Source organism: Acanthochromis polyacanthus, chromosome 4 (assembly GCF_021347895.1).
Source record: "Acanthochromis polyacanthus isolate Apoly-LR-REF ecotype Palm Island chromosome 4, KAUST_Apoly_ChrSc, whole genome shotgun sequence".
Taxonomy (NCBI): Eukaryota; Metazoa; Chordata; class Actinopteri; family Pomacentridae; genus Acanthochromis; species Acanthochromis polyacanthus.
This window is the reverse complement of record NC_067116.1, coordinates 24,282,845-24,303,248: the sequence shown is the minus strand read 5'-3', so window position 1 is coordinate 24,303,248 and position 20,404 is coordinate 24,282,845. Positions and strand designations below refer to the sequence as shown.

General features: G+C 42.0%; 1 protein-coding gene across 13 annotated transcripts in view; it reads right to left on the bottom strand.

Annotated features, from left to right (window-relative positions):
* The window catches only part of ptprsa (protein tyrosine phosphatase receptor type Sa), a 242,648-nt gene that overhangs the window by 20,119 nt on the left and 202,125 nt on the right, over positions 1–20,404 (bottom strand). For 5 of the 13 annotated variants that reach the window (XM_022192822.2, XM_022192826.2, XM_022192825.2 and 2 more), the window contains 7 exons: positions 19,439–19,450; positions 19,021–19,136; positions 14,642–14,689; positions 10,717–10,814; positions 7,446–7,569; positions 4,854–5,029; positions 2,138–2,257 (listed from right to left, as the gene is read on the bottom strand). In XM_022192822.2, coding sequence (XP_022048514.1) covers positions 2,138–2,257; positions 4,854–5,029; positions 7,446–7,569; positions 10,717–10,814; positions 14,642–14,689; positions 19,021–19,136; positions 19,439–19,450 — 694 coding nt within the window. The remainder of the gene's footprint in view (positions 1–2,137; positions 2,258–4,853; positions 5,030–7,445; positions 7,570–10,716; positions 10,815–14,641; positions 14,690–19,020; positions 19,137–19,438; positions 19,451–20,404) is intronic. The other 8 variants (XM_022192828.2, XM_051947665.1, XM_022192833.2 and 5 more) reach the window with 3 other exon arrangements.

Here is a 20,404-nt window from a genome sequence, read left to right as displayed (position 1 = left end):
AGTTTGAGCCTAAATATTTTTCAAACAGAAAGACGAATTCTGAATAGCTTCTGGTTGGAGCTTTTCTATGTGAAGTTTACATGTTCTCTGGCCTTCTGTGCTGGTATCAAGTTTAAAGCATTAGGATAAAAAAGTGCATGTGACCACATTTTGATAAAATATCAATGCTTGGATCATTCACACAGATTTTCTCCTCACTGCGAAAACTTTAGCTGAATCAAAAATCATTGAATCACTGCTGCTTTGCTCTCGGAAGAAAAACACTAAAACCAGCAGCCTTTGAAGGCCGAGCGTTTCATATTCTAAACAGATTTTTGCGAATTAGGTTAAAACGTGCCTTTAGGAAACACTTTCAAACAAATATGGCTGATCAAATGGGCTCAACATACAGTAATAGCTGGAATATTTTCCCTTCCAAACAGTGCTGCGATGCTGATATCGATGCTTCCTCATTTTGTTGTTGAGACATCAACAGACGCATGCAGCAAACACCCACATTACGTATCTGTCTGTCAGCTCCCGCCTTATAAATCAACTCTTGAAGCTTCAAAACTACAAGCTGGGATCCAGAGAAAGATTTTTTTTTTTAAGGATAAGAAGAGAGAGAGAAACTTCCCTTGCATTTTTCTGTCTTCCTCTCCTCTCAGAAGATCCTCTAATGGAGGTACTGTTTGCATTTCAGTGCAACGCTTCTGCTTCCCTGACAGAAGGATTTTTTTTCTTCCTTGCTGAATAAATGAATAAATGAGTGCGGTAATTAAAAGCAAACTGACCTAGTTCTTATTTTTCTTTGGACATTCCCTGTTTCTGCAGTTGAGGCAAACTGCATGGATATGACTGGTGTTTGGCTGCTGTATTATTTATTTTTTTCCAATTTCTTTTGCCGTTGTTAAGGATTTATCTGCAGACACAATTCTGCATCACTGTAGGACTGACAGACATATATATAGCTACCACAGCGCCTGCTTTGTAGATGTACTGGGTTTGAAGATGTGTGTGTGTGTGTGTGTGTGTCGACTGGCAGCCTCTGCTACCTTACACTTCACACAAATCCAACAAAGTAAAAACAGCTCAGTGAGGAATCACAGCAATGGCTTTAGTGTAAAGGAGGAGGGGGAAGGACAGACAGAAAAAGAAACTGTATCAGTGGGTTTGATAGGGGCTGAGAGCGGCAGAATGTAAATCGCCCTGAATGTCAACCAGGAAGCTTTAAAGCACCGTGGCTGATGATATCTTGTTGTCTGTACTGGTTTGCCTCAGCGCTCATTGTTCCACTGACAATCTGGCTAAAAAAGTCAACGGTGACTTTAGCGTGATGCTAACAGGTTAAGAGAAAAACTCTGGAAATGTCTAATCCTTCCGGTAGCAGGTTCTCCTCGATGCGTTCCAAACAGCTCCTATTACAACACTTGTCTTTACATTACTATGCGGTATGTGAGACTGTAAGTGAGAGTGGGGGTGTAAGTAGCATTTTGTGTCTTTTTTTCTCTGCTCGTGTGCGAGTGTCTGCATTTAAGGCCACATTCATGTGTTCTGTGGGTGTACATCTCTGTGTGGCAGCATCATATTTATGCATGCAAGGTGTGTATCTTCATGATGTGATTGTGTATGTGAGCTTGTATGTGCAGAAGCTTCATCTTGACAACATGTTCATATGTGTGGAGGCACTGTGTATCTGCTGCTGTGTTCCAGTGTCTGAATTTGTGTGTGTGCGGGTGTGTGAGCACATACAGAAGCATGAGAGCAGTCTGCCAATTATGTATATTGAGTTTCTCTTCTGCTCACTTTACCTAAGTGCTCCAATTTGGCAGATGCACATAAACAGATGATCTATTGAGGATAGCGCGAGCTGAACAAGGTAAATGGTGTGGACTGGAAGGACAATGGAGACAAAGGGTTATACTTGTACATACCTTCGCATCGAACGGAAAAACAGCACAACGGTTTTACCATTATTTTTGTTGCTTGTGTAAGCTTTGTGTCTTTACTTTCCAAGGTGCGCACTTTGAATTGGCTCACTGTTTACTGGGCAGACATTGAATAATATGTCCTTGCTGGTTTGTTCAAGCATTGCTTGAGCAAAGGGAAAGTAAAGGCAGCGGCACATGCGTGGAGGGAGAGAGAGAAATCGTCTTACCTTGTGCAAGGAAAAAGTGCGAACACAGAAAGTGGCCAATTCAATGGTGTCCAACAGGGTCACTTGGGTCATTCCGTAGGTTTCTGTGCCACGACTGGGCCAGTACTGGTCACACTTAATCTGGGAGAGTCAGAGAAAGAGAGGCAAGATGAAATGACAGAGGCATCGACTGCAATATAGTCCTGCAGCAATGGTCTGACTGCACTTGATTACTTTTCTGCTACGGGGAAAAATGGTGTAGATTATTTGTATTTTTCTTTAAAACCAACTGAATCATGTTGGGCAGAGCTGAGCCAGGAATGCTGCAACTTTGCCCACTCAAAACAGTGATGGGGGAATTACTTTGGTGGCACATCTGCATGCGAGGAGGGAGGTGTATATTGTCATTAAAATGATTGAAAGATTAGCATGGCTGCACTGCTGCATGATCCAAACCCTCTGCACAACTTCAAATTTTCAGTGTGGTCGGGTGCTGCTCGCAGGAGGTTACTGTTTGCTATCGTGAAGAGGATCTGAAAACAGTAACATGCAGATAGTGGAACGAGATGAACGAGAGGACTTGACAAACGTAGCAATGGCAGGCTTGTGCATACCCATAATCTACCTCCAGTGAGTGACTAACTGCAAGATGACACATTCTACGAAACAGCATCTCCAGTAATGAACAACATCAAACACATACATGGGAAAATACAGAAAAAGTATGCTTCCTTTGACATAAATATGTTTGCTCCTGCACCACTCATAAAGCAAGGCCTCCTGTAGATTAAAACAACAGGCGGTGTTGACAGAAACACCAGGGTGGCTTCACTCTGATTCACATCTGAGGAACAACACGACGCACGCAGATGTGACTGTCACAGCACCTCCAGTCTTATAGCTTAAGTTCACCAACATCACACAAATCCTGCTCGCACCCTCACCTTAATCCTACAACAAAGGATTCACCAATAATATAAAACACACATTCCTGAAATGCCACTTCAGATTGCCATAGAAAACCAGCACTGTAATTAAATTTAAGAAAGAGCAAAATGCATTTCAGAACCAATCCTGGATGGATTCCTTCCCGTGACTGTGAGCTTCTGAGCACTTTCTTGTCCAGTGGGTTTCCAGTATATCTGAAAACACGATATCTTCTTCCTCCAGCACCCTCTTCAGCCCACCTAATAAAGATTTATTCAATATGGGGTGTGATGCGGCAGCCGACATCTGATCGGATGTGACAGCTAGTGAGTGAGACGCGCTGCTCTCCAGCTTTCTCTCCCATTTCCTGCTCAAGCTGACACTCAAGTTCTGCCGCCCACTAATCCTGATCACGTTTGACAGGAGTGGAATGCGCATGTCAGGATGGAGGATAGGTAAACAATTGAAGACGGACAGAGGGAGGGAAAATGAGTGGAGACACCTGGGGTGAGTGAGCCTGATGTTGACACAGGTGAGAGCTGACAGGATGAAACATCGCGGTTGGCTTTTTGACATTTAGACAAGTCCACTCCTAGACAGAACAGAAAATCATCACAGCAGATTCATCCTGAGGCAGTGATGGAAGAAGTGTTCAGGTCCTTTGCTTGAGTTGAAGCGTCTGTCCAACCTGGTAAAATGCTCAATTGAAAGTAAAAGTCCTGCATTCGAAATCATAAGTAAAAGCTTACCAGCGACAAAATCTACTTAAAGCACCAAAGTAAAACGGACTCACTATGCAGCAGGTATATATGATTATCACTAAAGCTCAGATGTGTTTGCAGAAGGTAGCTAATTTTAACTGCTTTACATACAGCTGGGAGTTTTAATCTATATTTTATACAATGATGATACATTATATGTCAATGTCGTGATATATTTATACTATTAAATATAGTGGGGTAAAAAGCGTAATATTTCACTTTGACCTTTTCCAGTTTTTTAATGTCCATGAGTTGGTTAAAAAGACAGTGTGAACATCACAGCCACAATTCAAAAAAGCAGGACTGTTCTGAACAATGGAAAGTCCTCCTTTCCATCTCAAGGACACACCCTTTGCAAAGACTTTGAAAGGATACATGTCCTTCTACCCGCTTGAATTAAATGTATTTAAGGAAAAATAAAAACACCCTAACACTATTTCACCATCCCAAAAGCAAAACACTGTGCACTCAAGGCAACTTTTCCTCTAGCTTGCACTATCGACAGACGGTTTTAGACGCCACTGGTCACAGGTATTGCAAACAGTCTATATCATTCTGTTGCATAAAATGAAATTTTAGCTTCCTGTACTCAGCAGACTAAGTGCAACAACTTGCTGTGCTCTCATCACAGTTGAGGCCGTGCAACAGCTTGTCATTTCCACTGCAAATAAAGAGGCGGGGGGGGGAGCCTGTAAGTCTGTGAAGATATTCCCTGTGGACGTACAGTCTACCTTTCAGATGTGCGCAGGTACAATGTCTTTGAGTTAATGCTGCTTCATCGCCTTCCCCTGTTGCTTTAACCAAACCATTTAGATTTCTACAGCTCTGTGAAAGCAATCTATCACAAGAAAATGAAGTCCGATTACCTACCAATGCAGTTTAGGTGCGTAACTGGGAAGTCATTATAAAGTTGTGCCATTTTCAGGAATCACTCGTTGAACTTGATTAGATTTTGAGGTATATTTGAGGAAAAGCATTTTAAAGAGGTGTGTAAGGTCACTCGGATGGAGGTTTAAAAAGAGGTCTACGCAAAGCAGACACAGACTTACCCGTGACTTTTCTTCCAGCCTGGTCATCATGACAACAGTGGCTGCTCTTTGCTCCCACACCATCCTCCAGAAGTCCCCAAATGTCTCTGGTAAGGGACCCTGGGTGGCGATGTAGGCATTCTGCTTCCTGTAGCCGTCAATGTAGTTAGCATTGATGTAGTCGCTACCTGTTATACCTACATACAGACAGACAAAGAAAAAGGTGATTTAAAGACAAAACACTGCACTTTTGATGTCTTTTCCTCTTTCAATCTACTACTTCTTTTATTTACTGGACTTTTTTGCTTTATTGGTTAGTTGCACCCTTTTGTTTTGTGCCATCTGCCTCAATAATTTCCAGTTTTCACACAACATGGACACCGTTTCCCAGCCAATAAAAGGTGTCTGTGTAAATGTGAAGATTCTAGACAGGAAAATTGGCTGAAATGAGTTAAAATTTTGTCCAGACAGAAGTGACAAGTTACAGCAGACCGTGTCAGCTCGTGGGACATATTCAAGGTGTTATTCTTGCTGAGCAGATCTTAGTTGTTGTTTGATACCAATAATTTAGTGCATACTACAAGACGTAATGTCCCTGAATTTCCTCTGCTGCTGTAGAGCTGACGGGGAAAAAAAACCCACAGCTTTCCATTTGAACAGATTCAAACACAGCAATGGTCTCACTGTCACAACTGAGTGTGTTGGTCTTGTATCATTTTCATTTTTCTACCTCTGTGGTTCTGCCTAGGTTTCTATAGATATGGTGTAGAGGCCTAAAGCTGATTTACCACCACCACAGTTGGAGGTACTTGAAGAGTAAATCAGCCACAGAGCCATCACAGCCGGGAGGTAGATCTAGCTACCATCCCTCTCAGCCTGCCACCATGCTCTGTTTCACACAGGTCCCACTAAATCTAGCCATAAGGAGCCCCTCTGCATTGCTATGTGGACGGATGTGTATATAGCCCTTGTAAGCCCACAGCTAAATCCTGCATCCACTGATCACGTGAAACTAAAAAGTGAAGGTGTCCTTGAGCTTAGCGCACAATCAATAGTTGCTGGAGAAAAAAGGTTTAAGAGAAAATGTGGAAAGTGCTAACAAGATAATCTTGTCATTAGAGGATGTCTAACACTGAGCATCTGACAGTGATAAGACAGAACATCACCCATCTTCATTTAACCATCTCCTACAATCCTCCCATTTGGAGAGAGACTCCAGTGTGACAGCCTCTATGCAGGAGAGTCACGTCTCTTTGACTGATGTCTCCTCACTCAAGTGACAAACAATGAAGCACTCCACTAGGCTAATTTAAGAGAGGAGATTCTGTGAGGACAACAATCAGTGTGGAGAGGAAGAATAAGAACGAGAAAGAGGGAAGACACGAAGCAGAGAGAGGGGGAAGGCAAAAAGAATGAAAGTAAGAGAGAAAAAGAAAGCCAAATGCCATTAAAACGGATATCACGTTGCACAATTTGACTGTGGTGCCTTGGCTTTAGTCATAGCTAAGTGAACAGAGAATGGTGGCGTGCATGAATTGTTCTACTGCTGCGACTAATAGCAAAATCACTGCAGTGTAAAATAGAAATTTCAGACTTGATTAATTTATGTATTTATGGACGAGGCATTTTTTTTTTCCCCGGGATAATTTTGTTATGCAAGTTGTCGCACCCTCAAATTGGCCTGACTATAGCAAGATGTCGAAATCTAGTCTGAGCAGTTAGCTCACACAAAAGGAAAGAACTCTGGAATAGGGAGTTCTGGCATTACTGTGAGGAGCTGGGAGCTCTTCTGGTGATGCAAAGCCAGAACAATGTCAGCGGTGAAGGGTGACTACCTCTGACAATGTCCCTTGAGATTTACAAGTCAGAGGAAGAGTTTTTCTGGCTCTGAAATTCTCACTACTGTGTCTATGGAGCAGTTAGAGGGAAGTCAGAAAAGAGGGGTAGATGTGATGAGACAAATGGGACACTGAAAACACTGGTTTAAGTCCTGGGTCACTCTGAGTGTAAGATGTGAGTGCCGGGCCCAAATATGAGCTGAAACAAGTCATCGCCTCAGCCCCAAAATTATTCACTTGCCACAAACTACTCTGCTTCTCAGAACCAAGTTCAGCTCAAGCAAGTTTTATCTCAAACAAAATTTACTACTGTTCTGGAAATTCACTGCTGAACTGAATCTGAACTTCACATACTACAAATTATTTCCTGCACTTTCATTTACATTTTATTCTACTTTGCTTCATGATTCAAAACATTACTTGTGTAATCCAGCTTAGTCGTGTGGTTCTTTCTTTTCTTTTTACGTCTTCTATTCAATTTGTTGGTGGTTATGTACAAATTCCGAGTCAGAACAGTAGCCTAGCTTCAGTTTCTTATTAATTCTAAAGTACAATAATATAGACTTCTTCTTTATTGACTGCATTCAGTGTATTCTATTGTGCACTGCTGTTCTAGTCTTCACTGTCTTTTCCTAAGCGATCTAGCATATATATTCAGTAACAAATCCTTCTTATTCAAACTGATGCCATGTGAGGATTTACTAAGTCATCTGTAGTGAAATAAGCTCATCTCTGAAGGTGGTGAAGGTGTAGTGTGAGGCTGGGTGAGCTTTACCCTCGATGGGAGCCAGGATGACACGGGAGTGGTCATAGGCAATGACGTTGGCGTAACGATTTTTGGGCTTGTTCACCTCCAAGTTGGAGTGTTCCCAAGTGAACTGCTGACCTGGATCAATAGACTGATGGGGGAGAGAGACAGCCAGAACATGCACACATAAAGAAGCAATCAGAGGAGTCGTGAGAGGAGTTGGGCAATAACAATACAACCTGAATGTTATCATAGAGAGGAGAGAGAAGGGAGCGAGATTGAGAGGGTGATTTCCCTGAGAGAAAAGAAGAACCAGGGTATCACGAAAAGCTGCTTGCTGACTGGTTTAAATACAGCAGCTGCACACGATACTTTGTCAGGATCATTAATGTGGCGGCTGCATAATGACAAATAGCATTATTGATGAAGGTGGCAGCTCTCCCCTCTCCTAGATGGGGGCGTGTGGAATGAGGCCCGACGTTTGGGTGAAAGACAAATTCAGCCGCCTCTTTAAAATACAAGAATTCTCAATAAATAATCTGTTCCCTTGTCAGGATAATGAAGTATTCCATTACGATTTGTTGTTTGCTTATAGGCGTCTGGCGCTCTGTTGGCGTGGGGCCGGAAGCTTGAGCGATATTTGCAGTTAGAACCGGAGAGAGCGAGAGAGGGAGAGACTGAAGCTAAAGTTAGGTCCAGCTGGAAACTAATCTAACATGCAATCTGCATGCAATGATTACAGCAATGAGAGATTCCCTTTGTTTTAGTCTTGTCGCTTTCTCTATCCCTTCACTTGTCCTGGTTTTCCTTATCGGCATCTTTACATCTTCAAAGACTTTTTTCTTTATCTTCCGCCTCCTCTCTGATGTTTACACCCTCTTTTCTATTAAACAGTCCTCCAACTAGTCTCCTGCATTTTCTCTAAATGACTGTGTAGCTGTGTGTGTGTGAGCATATAAAGATTGGGGTCACTCTGAAACATCCCTCAGTTCAAAAATTGAAAACCACATCCATGTAGTCCCAACTTTAATAATGTGGTTTTTTTTTCATAAATTACATTCAGGAAATGCGTCTGGTGAAAGTTCAGTGCTGATTTTGGAGGAATAGCTCTTTCCAAAACTCGCTTAAAGTCCAATTGAATGAACATTACTCAAATTTCTCAGGTAAAATCCAGAATTTCTCCCACTCCCTCCTCACGATCCATGATATGTTAGAAAATGAACGATAGCTCCTGTCAATAAGATGGGGTTTGCAGGAGATAGCTCCTAATTGCCTGACAGGAGATATAAAAATTCTGTGGTGTCACTACTGTCAGGTAAAAACTCTGGTTGCCTTTTCGTTGCCGTTTGTATGTCAGATTATCTCCTCTTCATCTCCACTCTCCAGCTTTGATGCCTTGCTTTCTCTCCCCCTCATTGAATTCTCATCATCAACCAAGCCTCTCCACCTCCTCTCTCTCCTCTCTCCCCCTTCGCCCCTCCATCCCCCCCCCCTTACATCCCGCCTGGCTAAAAACCAATCAGTCAAAGCCCCGTAGAGCTGCGCTTGGCAAGCCGGGTCGCCAGGACAAGCAGCCATTCATCAAGAAAATAACAAAATTAAAATTACACTTCTCTATTTAATTTGGTCATTTATTTTTCCTGGGGGGTGCTCGTGTGAAGGGGCAGGCAGACAGAGAGAGAGTGGAAAAAGTTGGAGATGAGCGGCTGGTTTAAGGCTCTCTCAAAGCCAACTAATTAGAAGTTGTAGTCGGAGCAAAGCGTCAACTTTGGCACCACGTCTCTCTCTCTCTCTCTCTTCTCCCCAATGAACGGAACAAGCTTGTCCATTTGGTATACAGCCCGGATGTGGATTTATGAATAATAGATAACCAAGAAATACAGGATTGCTATGAGCAGTCATTATCCACCAACATCCACCAGCAGGCATGATGACGGCAATCTATGCTGGTCCACCCATTTTCCTACCTTAGCCTGGCGTGCAGCGAGGCGACAGGCTCAGTGATTTAGGGACAGCGAGGAGGGGATATTGCTTGTATGCAAACGAGAGCTGATTCAGCGCTCCTGATTTCTAATCAACTCTGGTGTCATTTATAACCGCTGCAGTCTCAGAGCTCAGACAGCTCAGTTACCCCCCTCTACACACACATACAGTGCTACAGCCTGACTGCCAGTGCGCACCCGCCCCCTCAACTCAAAACCCTCCTCTCCCCCAAAAAACCCACATTAGCGGAGTCCTGCGTAAAAGCTCGGCAATATCTCTATTGTCGAAGAAAGGAAATCTTTAGTTTAAGTTCACTGGTGTATGTGAAGAATTTTAAACCATTTATTTATCTGTTTACTGAGCTATTTATCACAATTATGTTTAGGAGGGTGAGGGGTAGCTAAGCCTGCAATCTGCAAAGGTGGAAAACATTTAATTTTTTGAATTAGATTTCGTTTATTCAGCTGGGCTGCGCAGTGGTATGGTGGTTAGCACTTCTGCCTTGCAGCTAGAAACGTCTTGGCCGTCCCGGGATCTTTCTGCATGGAGTTTGCGTGTGTGGGTTTTCTCCGGGTACTCAAGCTTCCTCCAAACTGTCCAAAAACATGCTGAGGTTAACTGGTAACTAAACTGTCCGTAGATGTGAGTGATTGTCTCTCTGTGTGGCTCTGTGATAGACTGGTGACCTGTCCAGGGTGTCCCATGCCTTTACCCTAACTCAGCTGGGACAGACTCCAGCCCCGCCACGATTCTAATGAGGATTAAGCGTTGTACAGACGATGGATGGTTAACAGCTTTTGAACATTTCTATTTTCCTCTGCCGAATGTAGTTACCTCATTTTCTAAGGAGGCAAAAACATTGTGTGATATCACAAAAGACATATTTGTTTGTTGAGGATAAATACTCGCAATTCCTTTCTCAAAAAGGGTTCATCTTGTATATTACAGCAGAATGATTCTTTCATTTAGCCATGAATTTGAGGAAATTACATTTGGGAGTTCAGGAGTGGCAGAAATCCACCAAGGGAAATTTTATATAATTGAAAACGACAATTGTCTTGCTTTGCCATTTTGAGGCTGCAAATATTTGTGAGGAAATGTACGGCTGAGAGCAACTAATATTCCATAATTGCTCAAGTACTATCAGCTACAGTGCTGCCAACAAGCAGGAGTAACCCTTAAAAAGAAAAACAAATCTAGTCATACAATGTAAGCAGAGGAGACTCCCTTCCTTGTCCTTTCCCAATGAAAACACAATCGGACAGAAATCAATATTCTGAGGCAAATGTGACCTCTGAACCGTTGGCCTACTCACCTCGTATTCCTGGGAGAGTTTGAGGTTGTCATTGGCCTTGAGAAGTTCTGTGTGTTCAGCCAGCTCTGAGATCGGAATGGGAGGATGATTCATCATACCTACTCGCCGAAAAATAGAGAGAAATTTCAAGAAGAAAGGAAGGAAAGCTCATCAGTACAAAAGATGGGACTCCGGTTCAAAACTATACAACACACTGTATATGGGTGAGAACTTCTTGTTTGGGTAACAATGGAGGTTGGGTTTTAGTGATGAGGAAGCTTGAGCAGAACATGGTGAATGACACACAGCAAAAATGTACTTACTGGTGATGTTACAGGCTTTTTACAGGACCAGGTCAGAGCTCAAAAATAATCTGTCAAGCAGAGCTGACTGATGATTTGCAAAGGAAGCTAGTAGCAATCGCCAAATAGTAGAAATTCCTACGATAATCATGATGCTGGGGGATAGACGGTTCAACAGAAAGAAAAGTTGCTGAGTGTGACCAATTATTGCACAGACACTCAGAGGAGTAAATAATTTTAATGGCTTGGGAAATTAGTTTAAAATGATACAAGATGAAGAATATACGTTTTTGATGGTGAAAACAAAAAACAAGAAACACCACAGGCGCTTTTAAGTCTTTCAATCAATGCAATGCTAATGCTGACAAAAATCCCTTGCACTCCTCATTGAAGATAATCAAAAGTAACGTTTTCTTTCAGCATGGCTGCTTCCAACAAAAAAGAATTCAATACTGGATCGCTAGTTGATGGCAAAAAAAACAACAACTTTGTGATGGAAATAAGTCTTGAATGGTTTCACTTGGAAGATGATTTTAAGAATTCAAGTTGACTTGGTTGTTTCTCACCAGCTATATAGGAATACCACTTTATATACAAGACATTATTACTATTTTTTATGAAACAGTGTTCAGGCCAAACATCTTATCGGCTTGCTTCTACTGTAGACTTAATCTGTAATGCCCTTCATGTGCTGCGTTGTTGACCAGTTTTTACTGTTGCCTCTATAAAAAGCTGCTTATTCACGAATCGAGCCCTGACCTGGGGGCTTATGGGATGGGAGGTGAGAGAGGATAAGGAGGTTTAGGAGTGTGTGAGTGATGCTGAGTGACACAGTGAGCTGCTCCATTCCAGCCAGCTAGTGCAAAGCAAGCAAGATACCTTTTTCCTTCATCTGGCGGTTCCCTCAACACAGTGAACACTGGCTCTAAGATAAATACCCCTTACCTTCCTGTGCCACAAATAACCATTCTCAGTTGCATGTCCAATATGCACTCCTCCCAAATCCTGCTGCCTTTTATCCCAAGAAATTCGCAGAAAGAAGGAGCTTTTCACTTGGGTGGGGAAATGGTAAGATTTTTTTTTTTGGCTCGCTCCAATATCCACTGAATATTGTGTTGCTGCTGCTATAATATTATCAGCACTGCTGTGCACTCCAGTCACTAATCCATTTAGTGGCATAATGCTGAGGCCATGTAATGGAATATGGAGCAGCCATAGATTGTGGCTCTGTCCCTGGCAGTACTTAACACTTTCATATTTTTAGTAAGAGGCCTCTTTTCCTTCCGAGTATTTAGGGCAAAAGTCAACAAAATGTTGACATCTCTTCACAAAAAGTTGCCCGGGCTTAATTTTGCATGCACATCGACATAATCACATTAACCATCCTTAATTTTCCTTTCCTGACAATGCCTAATATCCCTCCAATGTCACGGGGGTCAACCGTGTTTTGGTTGCTTTTGTTGTACTTAAATAGGGGGAGCCTGGCTCTCTGTGCTGACAGTCTTCATTAGTGATGGTAATTTATTTTACACTGAGAGAACAATGCGGCAGTCTGAATTACATGAAGATTACAATGCATATATGAGACTAATGGAGATGACACCGGAAGCCGTGACATCCTCTGGACATGAATGGACATACTGCATTAACAGAGTATTTGACAAGGGTGGTACAACAAACACTCACGCCTCTCTCAGTGGATAATTTCAATGAGCAGCTGCTATTTTTAAAGCCTATGTTGAACTTCTATCTAACTAGCTCAAACACAGCTTGTTCAGTAAAGGGAGAGCTCATATTATATTAATGGATTCGGACAAAAGTGTGCGTGTTTGTTCATACGCGAGTTTCTCAATGGGCGAACAAAGCATCAGCACGACTCGAGAGTCAGAGTTATTAATCACGTCTGGTGCAGGAATTCATTATGACGGGCATTAAAGAAAAGGGGAAATGTTGAAAATTAAATTTGACTGTCAATTTACTAGCCTCAAATTCAAAGGGAGAATCAGAAGCTATGAGTGAAATAAGTAAAGCATATGCAAATGAGAGGCCCTTACTTCTCCTTGAGAGAACAAGAGTGGGTTGTTTGAGGGGAGATCAAAGGATGTTTGTGCTGGATTTGTGTATTTATGGTTGTGTAGTTTACCGTGTATGTGTCTCTGTGTGTACTTGGGCGTGTGTGTGAGCAGCAGACATACACAAACTCCATCAGTTGCTTTCAGTCTGTGTTTACTGCCCACATTACTGTCTGCATGTATGTGGCTGCTGTGGTTGGAAAGATGCATCATACTGTGTTCATGTAGTGATCCAAATCAAGCATGATGCATGATGGCAGGAGATACAGTATGCTCAAGGTTAGACATACCAGTTTTTGGTTATTCCATCAAACTTTGGTCAAATGGTTTCAGAATTTTTTTTCTGACAAAAAAAAAAAACTGTAAGAGGATTAAATCCAGAATTTCTGCTTGCACCAGTTTGCATATCGCTCATAAAAAATATTGTTATTTTTACACATAAGAGCCTCACAGCTAAATTAAACCACTTCTCCCAAAATCACTCACTTCTTTTGTTCTCAAGATAAATGATCCGACTACACCTGATTCGTTCTCTTATTCATTTTGCCATTTACACACTCAAGGCGCATTGCAATGTTTATTCAAGAACAGATTTAGTTTCTAAACTAGGCTTTTCCGTGACCCATAGCTGAGCAAAGTCAGCCAAGGACAAATTGTTGTTCTTCCCTACCTCAGCACAAAAGCTCGAACCCCCCTAGTGCACAGTTGTTCTTTTTTTTTCCTATCCACGTACAGACGCCTCCGTTTTTTCACTGCAATCAACAGTGATCAGTGAACACAAAAAAACAAGCTAGCGTCTAATTACACATTTCCAATCTCCCGATCCGCAGTCGATGCACCGAAGAAATATAATGATTCCTTTTCATAAGCCAAACTAGTCTTTCCAAAAGCCTATTCATGATGTTGCGTATTTCCATATAAAAGGGGAGATGTCTGTCTGTGGGTAAGCAAAGAAAATAAAAGGGTGGGGGGGGGAAAGGAAAACCAGAAACTCAGCTTTTCTCTCGGATCATTCTTTTTCAGTGAGCAGGGAGAGGGGGTGATCAAATGTCGAGCCATTGTTTGCCACCACTTTAATTAATTCTGCTCGTTATCTCCGAGCACAGAAAAGACCCCGTTGGTTCAGAATGGAAATGGAGCAGAAGTGGTGAAGGAGGAAGGAGATGGGAGAACAACAACAAGGAGGTGAGGAAGGGGAGGAAGAGAGGGGGAAATAACACAGATTGTACTCGTTGGGAAAAAAAGCATATCTGAATTATCTATCCATCTGCAGATGTGATCGCATAGGTTATTTATGCAAGGTGGATTAATGCACAGCCAACAGCCCAAGTGAATATTGTGACTGACATCCAATTAAAGGGAAAAAAAAACAGCCCAGTGTATGAAAACCAGAAAACCAACAGAAAATTAATTAGTGCTTGAAATTTTGCTGTGTCATGTGAAAATAAAACAAATGCAAATTATGTATTTGTAAATTGAGGCAAGCGATGCTCAAAGACGCCAAAACAAAACCAAAAAAAATATATATATAAAGGGAGCTGGTGCGCAAATTCTAAAAGCATAGAGACTAACTTTCATAGTCAAAATCAGCTTCGCTCTGAGGACTGCTTAGACCAGAATCTGTAAAGAACAGTAAACATAAGGGAAAATGGTTTCAAAAGGCTATAATGCAACAGAAAAGGCTAAGTAAACAAAAATGTAAGATGTGCAAAATGATAAAAGCCCATGAAGTAACACACAAAAGCAATATTACAGTCTTTTTTTGCCGTTTCTTTTTGCTTTACCAACAGTTTACCCTGAGTAAACTCGGGCCTTCCATAGAGTGGCCTGAGCGATAGTTTCCAGGCTGCACAGACATTATAAACTTTTTTCTATTTGAAATCTAATCAGAATTTCCCTTTTGCTACCAAAAACCAGTCACTGTCCTCCACAGTGGCAGACTAGTTGGCTATGACGGTCAGTTTCTGATTCTCCTGCTCAGAAATCCCCTTCTAGCCAAGCCCCACATCAACAGTCATATAGATCAGGGATAAGAAAACTGATTTGCTATCTCTAAGCTTCCACAGGACTGAGAAAGTGACAGCGAAGGGGAAAAACCAGCTTATGTTTGCTGGTGAAAACTAATTCTGAAAGGCTTGCTTTGTCTGTGGCTTGATGCTGAGGCATCGGGAGTGAAAGGTGTGGAAAAGCGACCGCATTCTTGGCTGACAGCTATGGAGCCGGAGCTGATGGGGAGTCAGAGCTCTGAGGAGTGTGGTGACGGCTGAAAATGTTATCGGCTCCAAAAAAGAAAGTCCACAAGCAGCTGACGTTACATCCGGGTAGACTCAGGTCTCCCCAACTGCTCAAGCAGAAAGGAGCCATCTGCGACAACGTTAAGTGGACATGTGGCTAAGAGATGCAGTTTGATGTTATGTGTCCAACCTGCCTATCAAACGAAGGCAACGAGATTTTACAAAGGCTGGAAACTGAAATCGAAACGACAGGATTTCTTAGTGATAAGAAGGGACCACATTGTCCGAAGAAGGCAAGTTTGATCCAACAAATTTAGACAATTTGTTAAAAATATACGTGTAGAAATTAAACATTTCTGTTCCAATGCCAACCCTCTGCTATTTTCTGTGTGATATAGCAGAAAAAAGAGTCCTAAACCCAAATATAAATCGGTATTTCTCTTCCTACCTAAATAAGAAAAAAAATATATGTCTCCCTTAAAGCAGTGCTAAGCTTAATTCTGCAAAATCCGACTTGCAGAAATGAGTTTTGGTGGGTTTACCTTTCACAGGCGTTTTAAAGGAAAGAACGCCATGCCGGTGGCGCCGAACGAGTGCAGAGAGATGAAGACATTGAACATCCCCCTCTCCCTAATTGATTTGTGACAATGACTAATTAAAGCTAGCGGGTGGTGCTCTGATCCACTGTCTGCAAACGTCATTCATCACAGCAGGAAGGAGGTACAGGCACGTCTGATTATGTTTACGTGTAAGTGTGTGCTGTGCGTTTCCACGGAGCGGTGAGGGGGAGGGCACGGCTGTTGCCGTCGGTGCTGTAATCTACAAGTAGGCTGTTGATACGCGCAAGTGACTGGCTGCTGTCCGTGGGATTTGCAAGTGTGTGACGCTGTCTGTAAAGGAAATGTTTGAGTCGTACATGCTTCATCGCAGAAGTCACTTTTTTGACAGTTACGGGGGTGTAAAGCGCTATATGTGATGCTGTATTGATGGGAAAAAATAGAAGGAAACGGAGCTGGAGACAGAATAAAAAGAAAATATATCAGAGAGTTGTTGAGAGGTAAACCCAATTTACATGTTGTCTAATTTGCAGGAGTCTTTTTTTTTTTTTCTATTTTTTGCCTCAGTGGTAATGATGGGAATTCATATTACTAAACTGATCATGTGAGAATATACTGGCATATTTTTCTATTTACTTATTTATTGCGGGTTGGAGTCTTTGTCATGAAACAGTGCACCAGCTTTTTAACTGCAATAGAAGGAAAAGTCGACAAAAATGAGAAAAAAGGGAGAAAAAAAAATCAATAATAAAGACAACCTCCCCCACAAAAACTAAGCACTTATAGCAAAAAGGGGAGTGCTTGGTTCCAGATAGACAGCAGATATCCACTGACTTGTGCTGCTTCATTACTTTGGCCCCATTTGCCAATTAAACCCTAGGCGCCAATGAAGATAATGAAAAAAACGAGACACTCTGCACCCCCGAGGAGTTATGGGATGTCATTGTGAGGCTGCCACATCACCTACAGGCTTTAAAGCACAAATGCACGCACTTACAGACACACACAAAATGTGCACACTCTGTCTCTCAAGCATGTTTCTTATTGGAAGCCTAATCAAAAACATATTTTACGTTCCTCGGCACTAGGGGTCACTGAGCACACATTGCCGATGCGGCATATGCTCTGTTGGACTGAAGAGGCCTTGGATAACTGCACTGGGAGTATGCTCATTTGAACAATGGTCGCTATTAGCTGATGGGGATGTTCATAAATGCTCACCGGCCCAGTTAATTGGGCTAAAACGTCCATTCAAATTAAATTCTCCGGGTGCGGAGATAACGACAGCACCCAGTTCGGCGGAACAACTGCGGGGCTGTCGAATGGAAACGCTTGTCATATATAAAGAGAGGTCTCAGCATGTATTGGTGAACGTTACGTAAAAGGCGGTCAGAGATTGTAACTAGACTTTGTATTATTTAAGGAAGGGAGAGGAACAGTTCAGGGCAAGATGAAAAGCATTGGAAGTAACAGGGACAAATAGCAAGAATGGCCATTATGAGACCGTCATTACAGAACTGCTGATAAGACTGAATAACGCGCTAGATAAAGAGGACAGTAAAATGAACTTCCACATTTCTGTGTATAAGTGGGTTTGCATCTCCATTCATTCTCGCATCTCTCCTCTCTGATGTAAAGGAGTTTGTTTCTTTCTTCCAAAGACCCAAACTCAAGGCAGCATGCCTGCGCTCCCAAAGAAGCTGAAGAGAAACGCGCTATTTTGAAAAAATCTGAGCCTTTTGATGAAGCAGAGACCAGCCGCGGATGACAGATGGATGGCTGAAAGACAACTAGGATAGGAGACCGAAAGGCGGGAGGCAGGGGAAAAAACGGAGGAGAAAAAGAGCGGAAACAAGACTGGGTGTGTTTATTCCACCTCTTGAGAATTTTCTTCTTCTTCTTTTTTTTTTTTTGCAGTTTGCTTGGGCAGGTTAAAACAATGCCATTTGAACTACAGCAAAAATTCCTCAAAGGTCGCTGTCTAATGTCAAACTGTTGGAGAGAAGAAAATCTGACAGTCTTCTGTGATATGACGCTACACTAGAAAGTGTACAACATATTCATTAAGCTTAGTTAAATGTAACTGCTAGGATGGCAATCACATCAGACGAAGATTCATGTTTCCAAAACTGGCCAACAGACATGCTGTTTGCAAATCCACAGGAGTTTTTATAAGCCGTGTTTACAAAACTTGGCTTGTATTTGGACAGTGGAAATTTAACTTAATCAAGGACAGTACAAGAAACACAAAAAAGTAAAATTTAATTCCACTATAACTCAGACCAAAGAAAACAAATTGTAGATGCCACTGTAGCGAATTCGCAGGAGGCTCAGTAACAGAAAGACAGACCGACAGAAAATGAGTCCCAGAGGGAGGCAAGAGGAAGATGGCAGGCAAAGTTTAGCTGGAGAAGCCTTACAGAAAGCTTGCAGAATCAAATGTGTCCGGGTGCTAACACCAGACTTTAGTTCAGATGAAAAGAAGAAGAAAAATAAGAGAAAAAAATGGAGGTATGCAGAAACCGAGAATGAAATAGGATTTGCTTCCAGTCGAACAAACGAATTACTTTCTATTTGTTACTCATCAATGGTTAATTGTTACATGGGGATGTGGCAAAAATATGGTCTGAAGGAAGTTATGAAGGCACATAATGTCAAACAGATGATATCGGGGGCACTCCATGGACATCACAGCACATATAAAACTTTAAATTGCATCATTTTAAACAGCTTATCTCTGTGGCTGTGGACAAATCATGGAATTTATATGAAAGCACAAAAGTGCACATTTATGTTCTGTTTTACAAGAGTCGAAGGCTGTCTCTAAAAATTCCTAATTTTGTTCCAGTAAGGAAAGTCTTCTGCAGGTGTTGCCCTAAGTAATACGATCTGCAGCCAATGACTTTACTTTCATAACTGGGTGGCTGTTAATTAACGTCCTTTGCCAGTTTTTGAAATTTGCTTTCCATCCCAGTCGGTTCCAAAAATGAAGTTCCTGCAAAAATATGTTAGTTGGTTTATTTATCTTCTAAGAAATACCTTCTACAGAAACATTGCTCTCATTCCCAGTAAAACATATAAGCTATGCACACTTATATGAATCATGCTACTCAGTTTTACATTGTTGTGATTCTCAACGTTGATATTGTCTTTCCTGTACCTGGAGTTTGGAAGTTGATGCGTCTCATCTCCACAGGGTCTGTAGGGTGATGGGGTGCGATGTCTGCATTGTTCAGGAGACATTTGGTGCGTGGCTCAGACTCTTTTCTCTTGCGACTGGAGAGTAAGACAAACATATAGTACAAAAGAGGGGAAGACATACAACACCAAAAAACAACAGAACAACTTTTAGTGAAGCTCTTGATCCAGCAAAACCATTACCATTCTCACTAAGAGCTCAGCAGGTCAAGAAAGAACTGAGAAGCTGAGAACACGTATCAAGCATATAACATCCTCCTTCACCCTCACTAATTAAAGGTATTGCCGTTTTTCTGCTTTTTTTTTTTTTTTTTTGCTGAGGCACGCTATTTTGTCTTCTCTTGTACAATTCATTCAATCTAAGTAAGACTAAGCCTTACCTGTCAGGTTTGCTGTTTCCAGAGAAAGCAATAGGAGTCAAATAAATATATAAAGATGGTGAAAACACAACACACAAGGAGAAAGGGAAAGGGGGAGGCAAGAAGAGAGATCAATCAATAGAGAGCAGTTTAAAATTCACAGGGGTCGCTGCTGGGCTCGCAAAAAAAATGCGAGATAGAGCTCATCAGCATTTGGATGAGGTGCGTGCATGTGTGTGCGCATGTGTCAGTGGGTGAGAATGAGCGAGCATTCAATGAAATGTGCAAGTAAGCACATACGTTTGTCCAGCCTGTATCTGTGTGTGAGTGTGTGTGTGTGTGTGCGTGTGTGCGTGTGTGCACGAGGGTGCAGATACAGATGGGAAAGGGGAATGTCAGGGCCAAGGGCAGACCCGGGAAACACTATTCACCAGGGAGAGATGAAGGTGGGGAGATGGGAGAGTGAGGCGGAGAGAAAGAGAAGAGAGAAAAAAGAGAGAGATCCAAGGAGAGATGTTACTCTCCCTAACCACCAAGACGGAGGTAAGGCAAGGTCAGGCAGTCAGGGATCATCTGACAGTAGCAAGCTGTACTTGTGTTGCTCACACCAGCAGGTCCCTTTAGATAATTCAGGGATCTTCCCTGGTATTTAGGGTGACCTACTCTTACCCCTATGTTCAGCCCAGACCTGCAGTCACTGAGATTAATAGCTACAGCTAACAGTAAAAGAAAGGTGAAATATTGACTGTGTATGTATGTTCCAAAGGATGCCGAGGAGTAATAAATTAATTTAGACTTGTCGCGGAAGGAGAGCTGCTCCTCTAAGGATCATTAAACTTCAAAGAAAGCTCCTATAAAATAAAACCCTCTACAGCAAGACTGTCAACAGCAAAAATTTAAATGATTACAACAATAACTAGCTTGGACGCCACTGAAATAATACCTTTGCATAGTATTCTTTTGAGAATTAATAGGCATTATATGAGA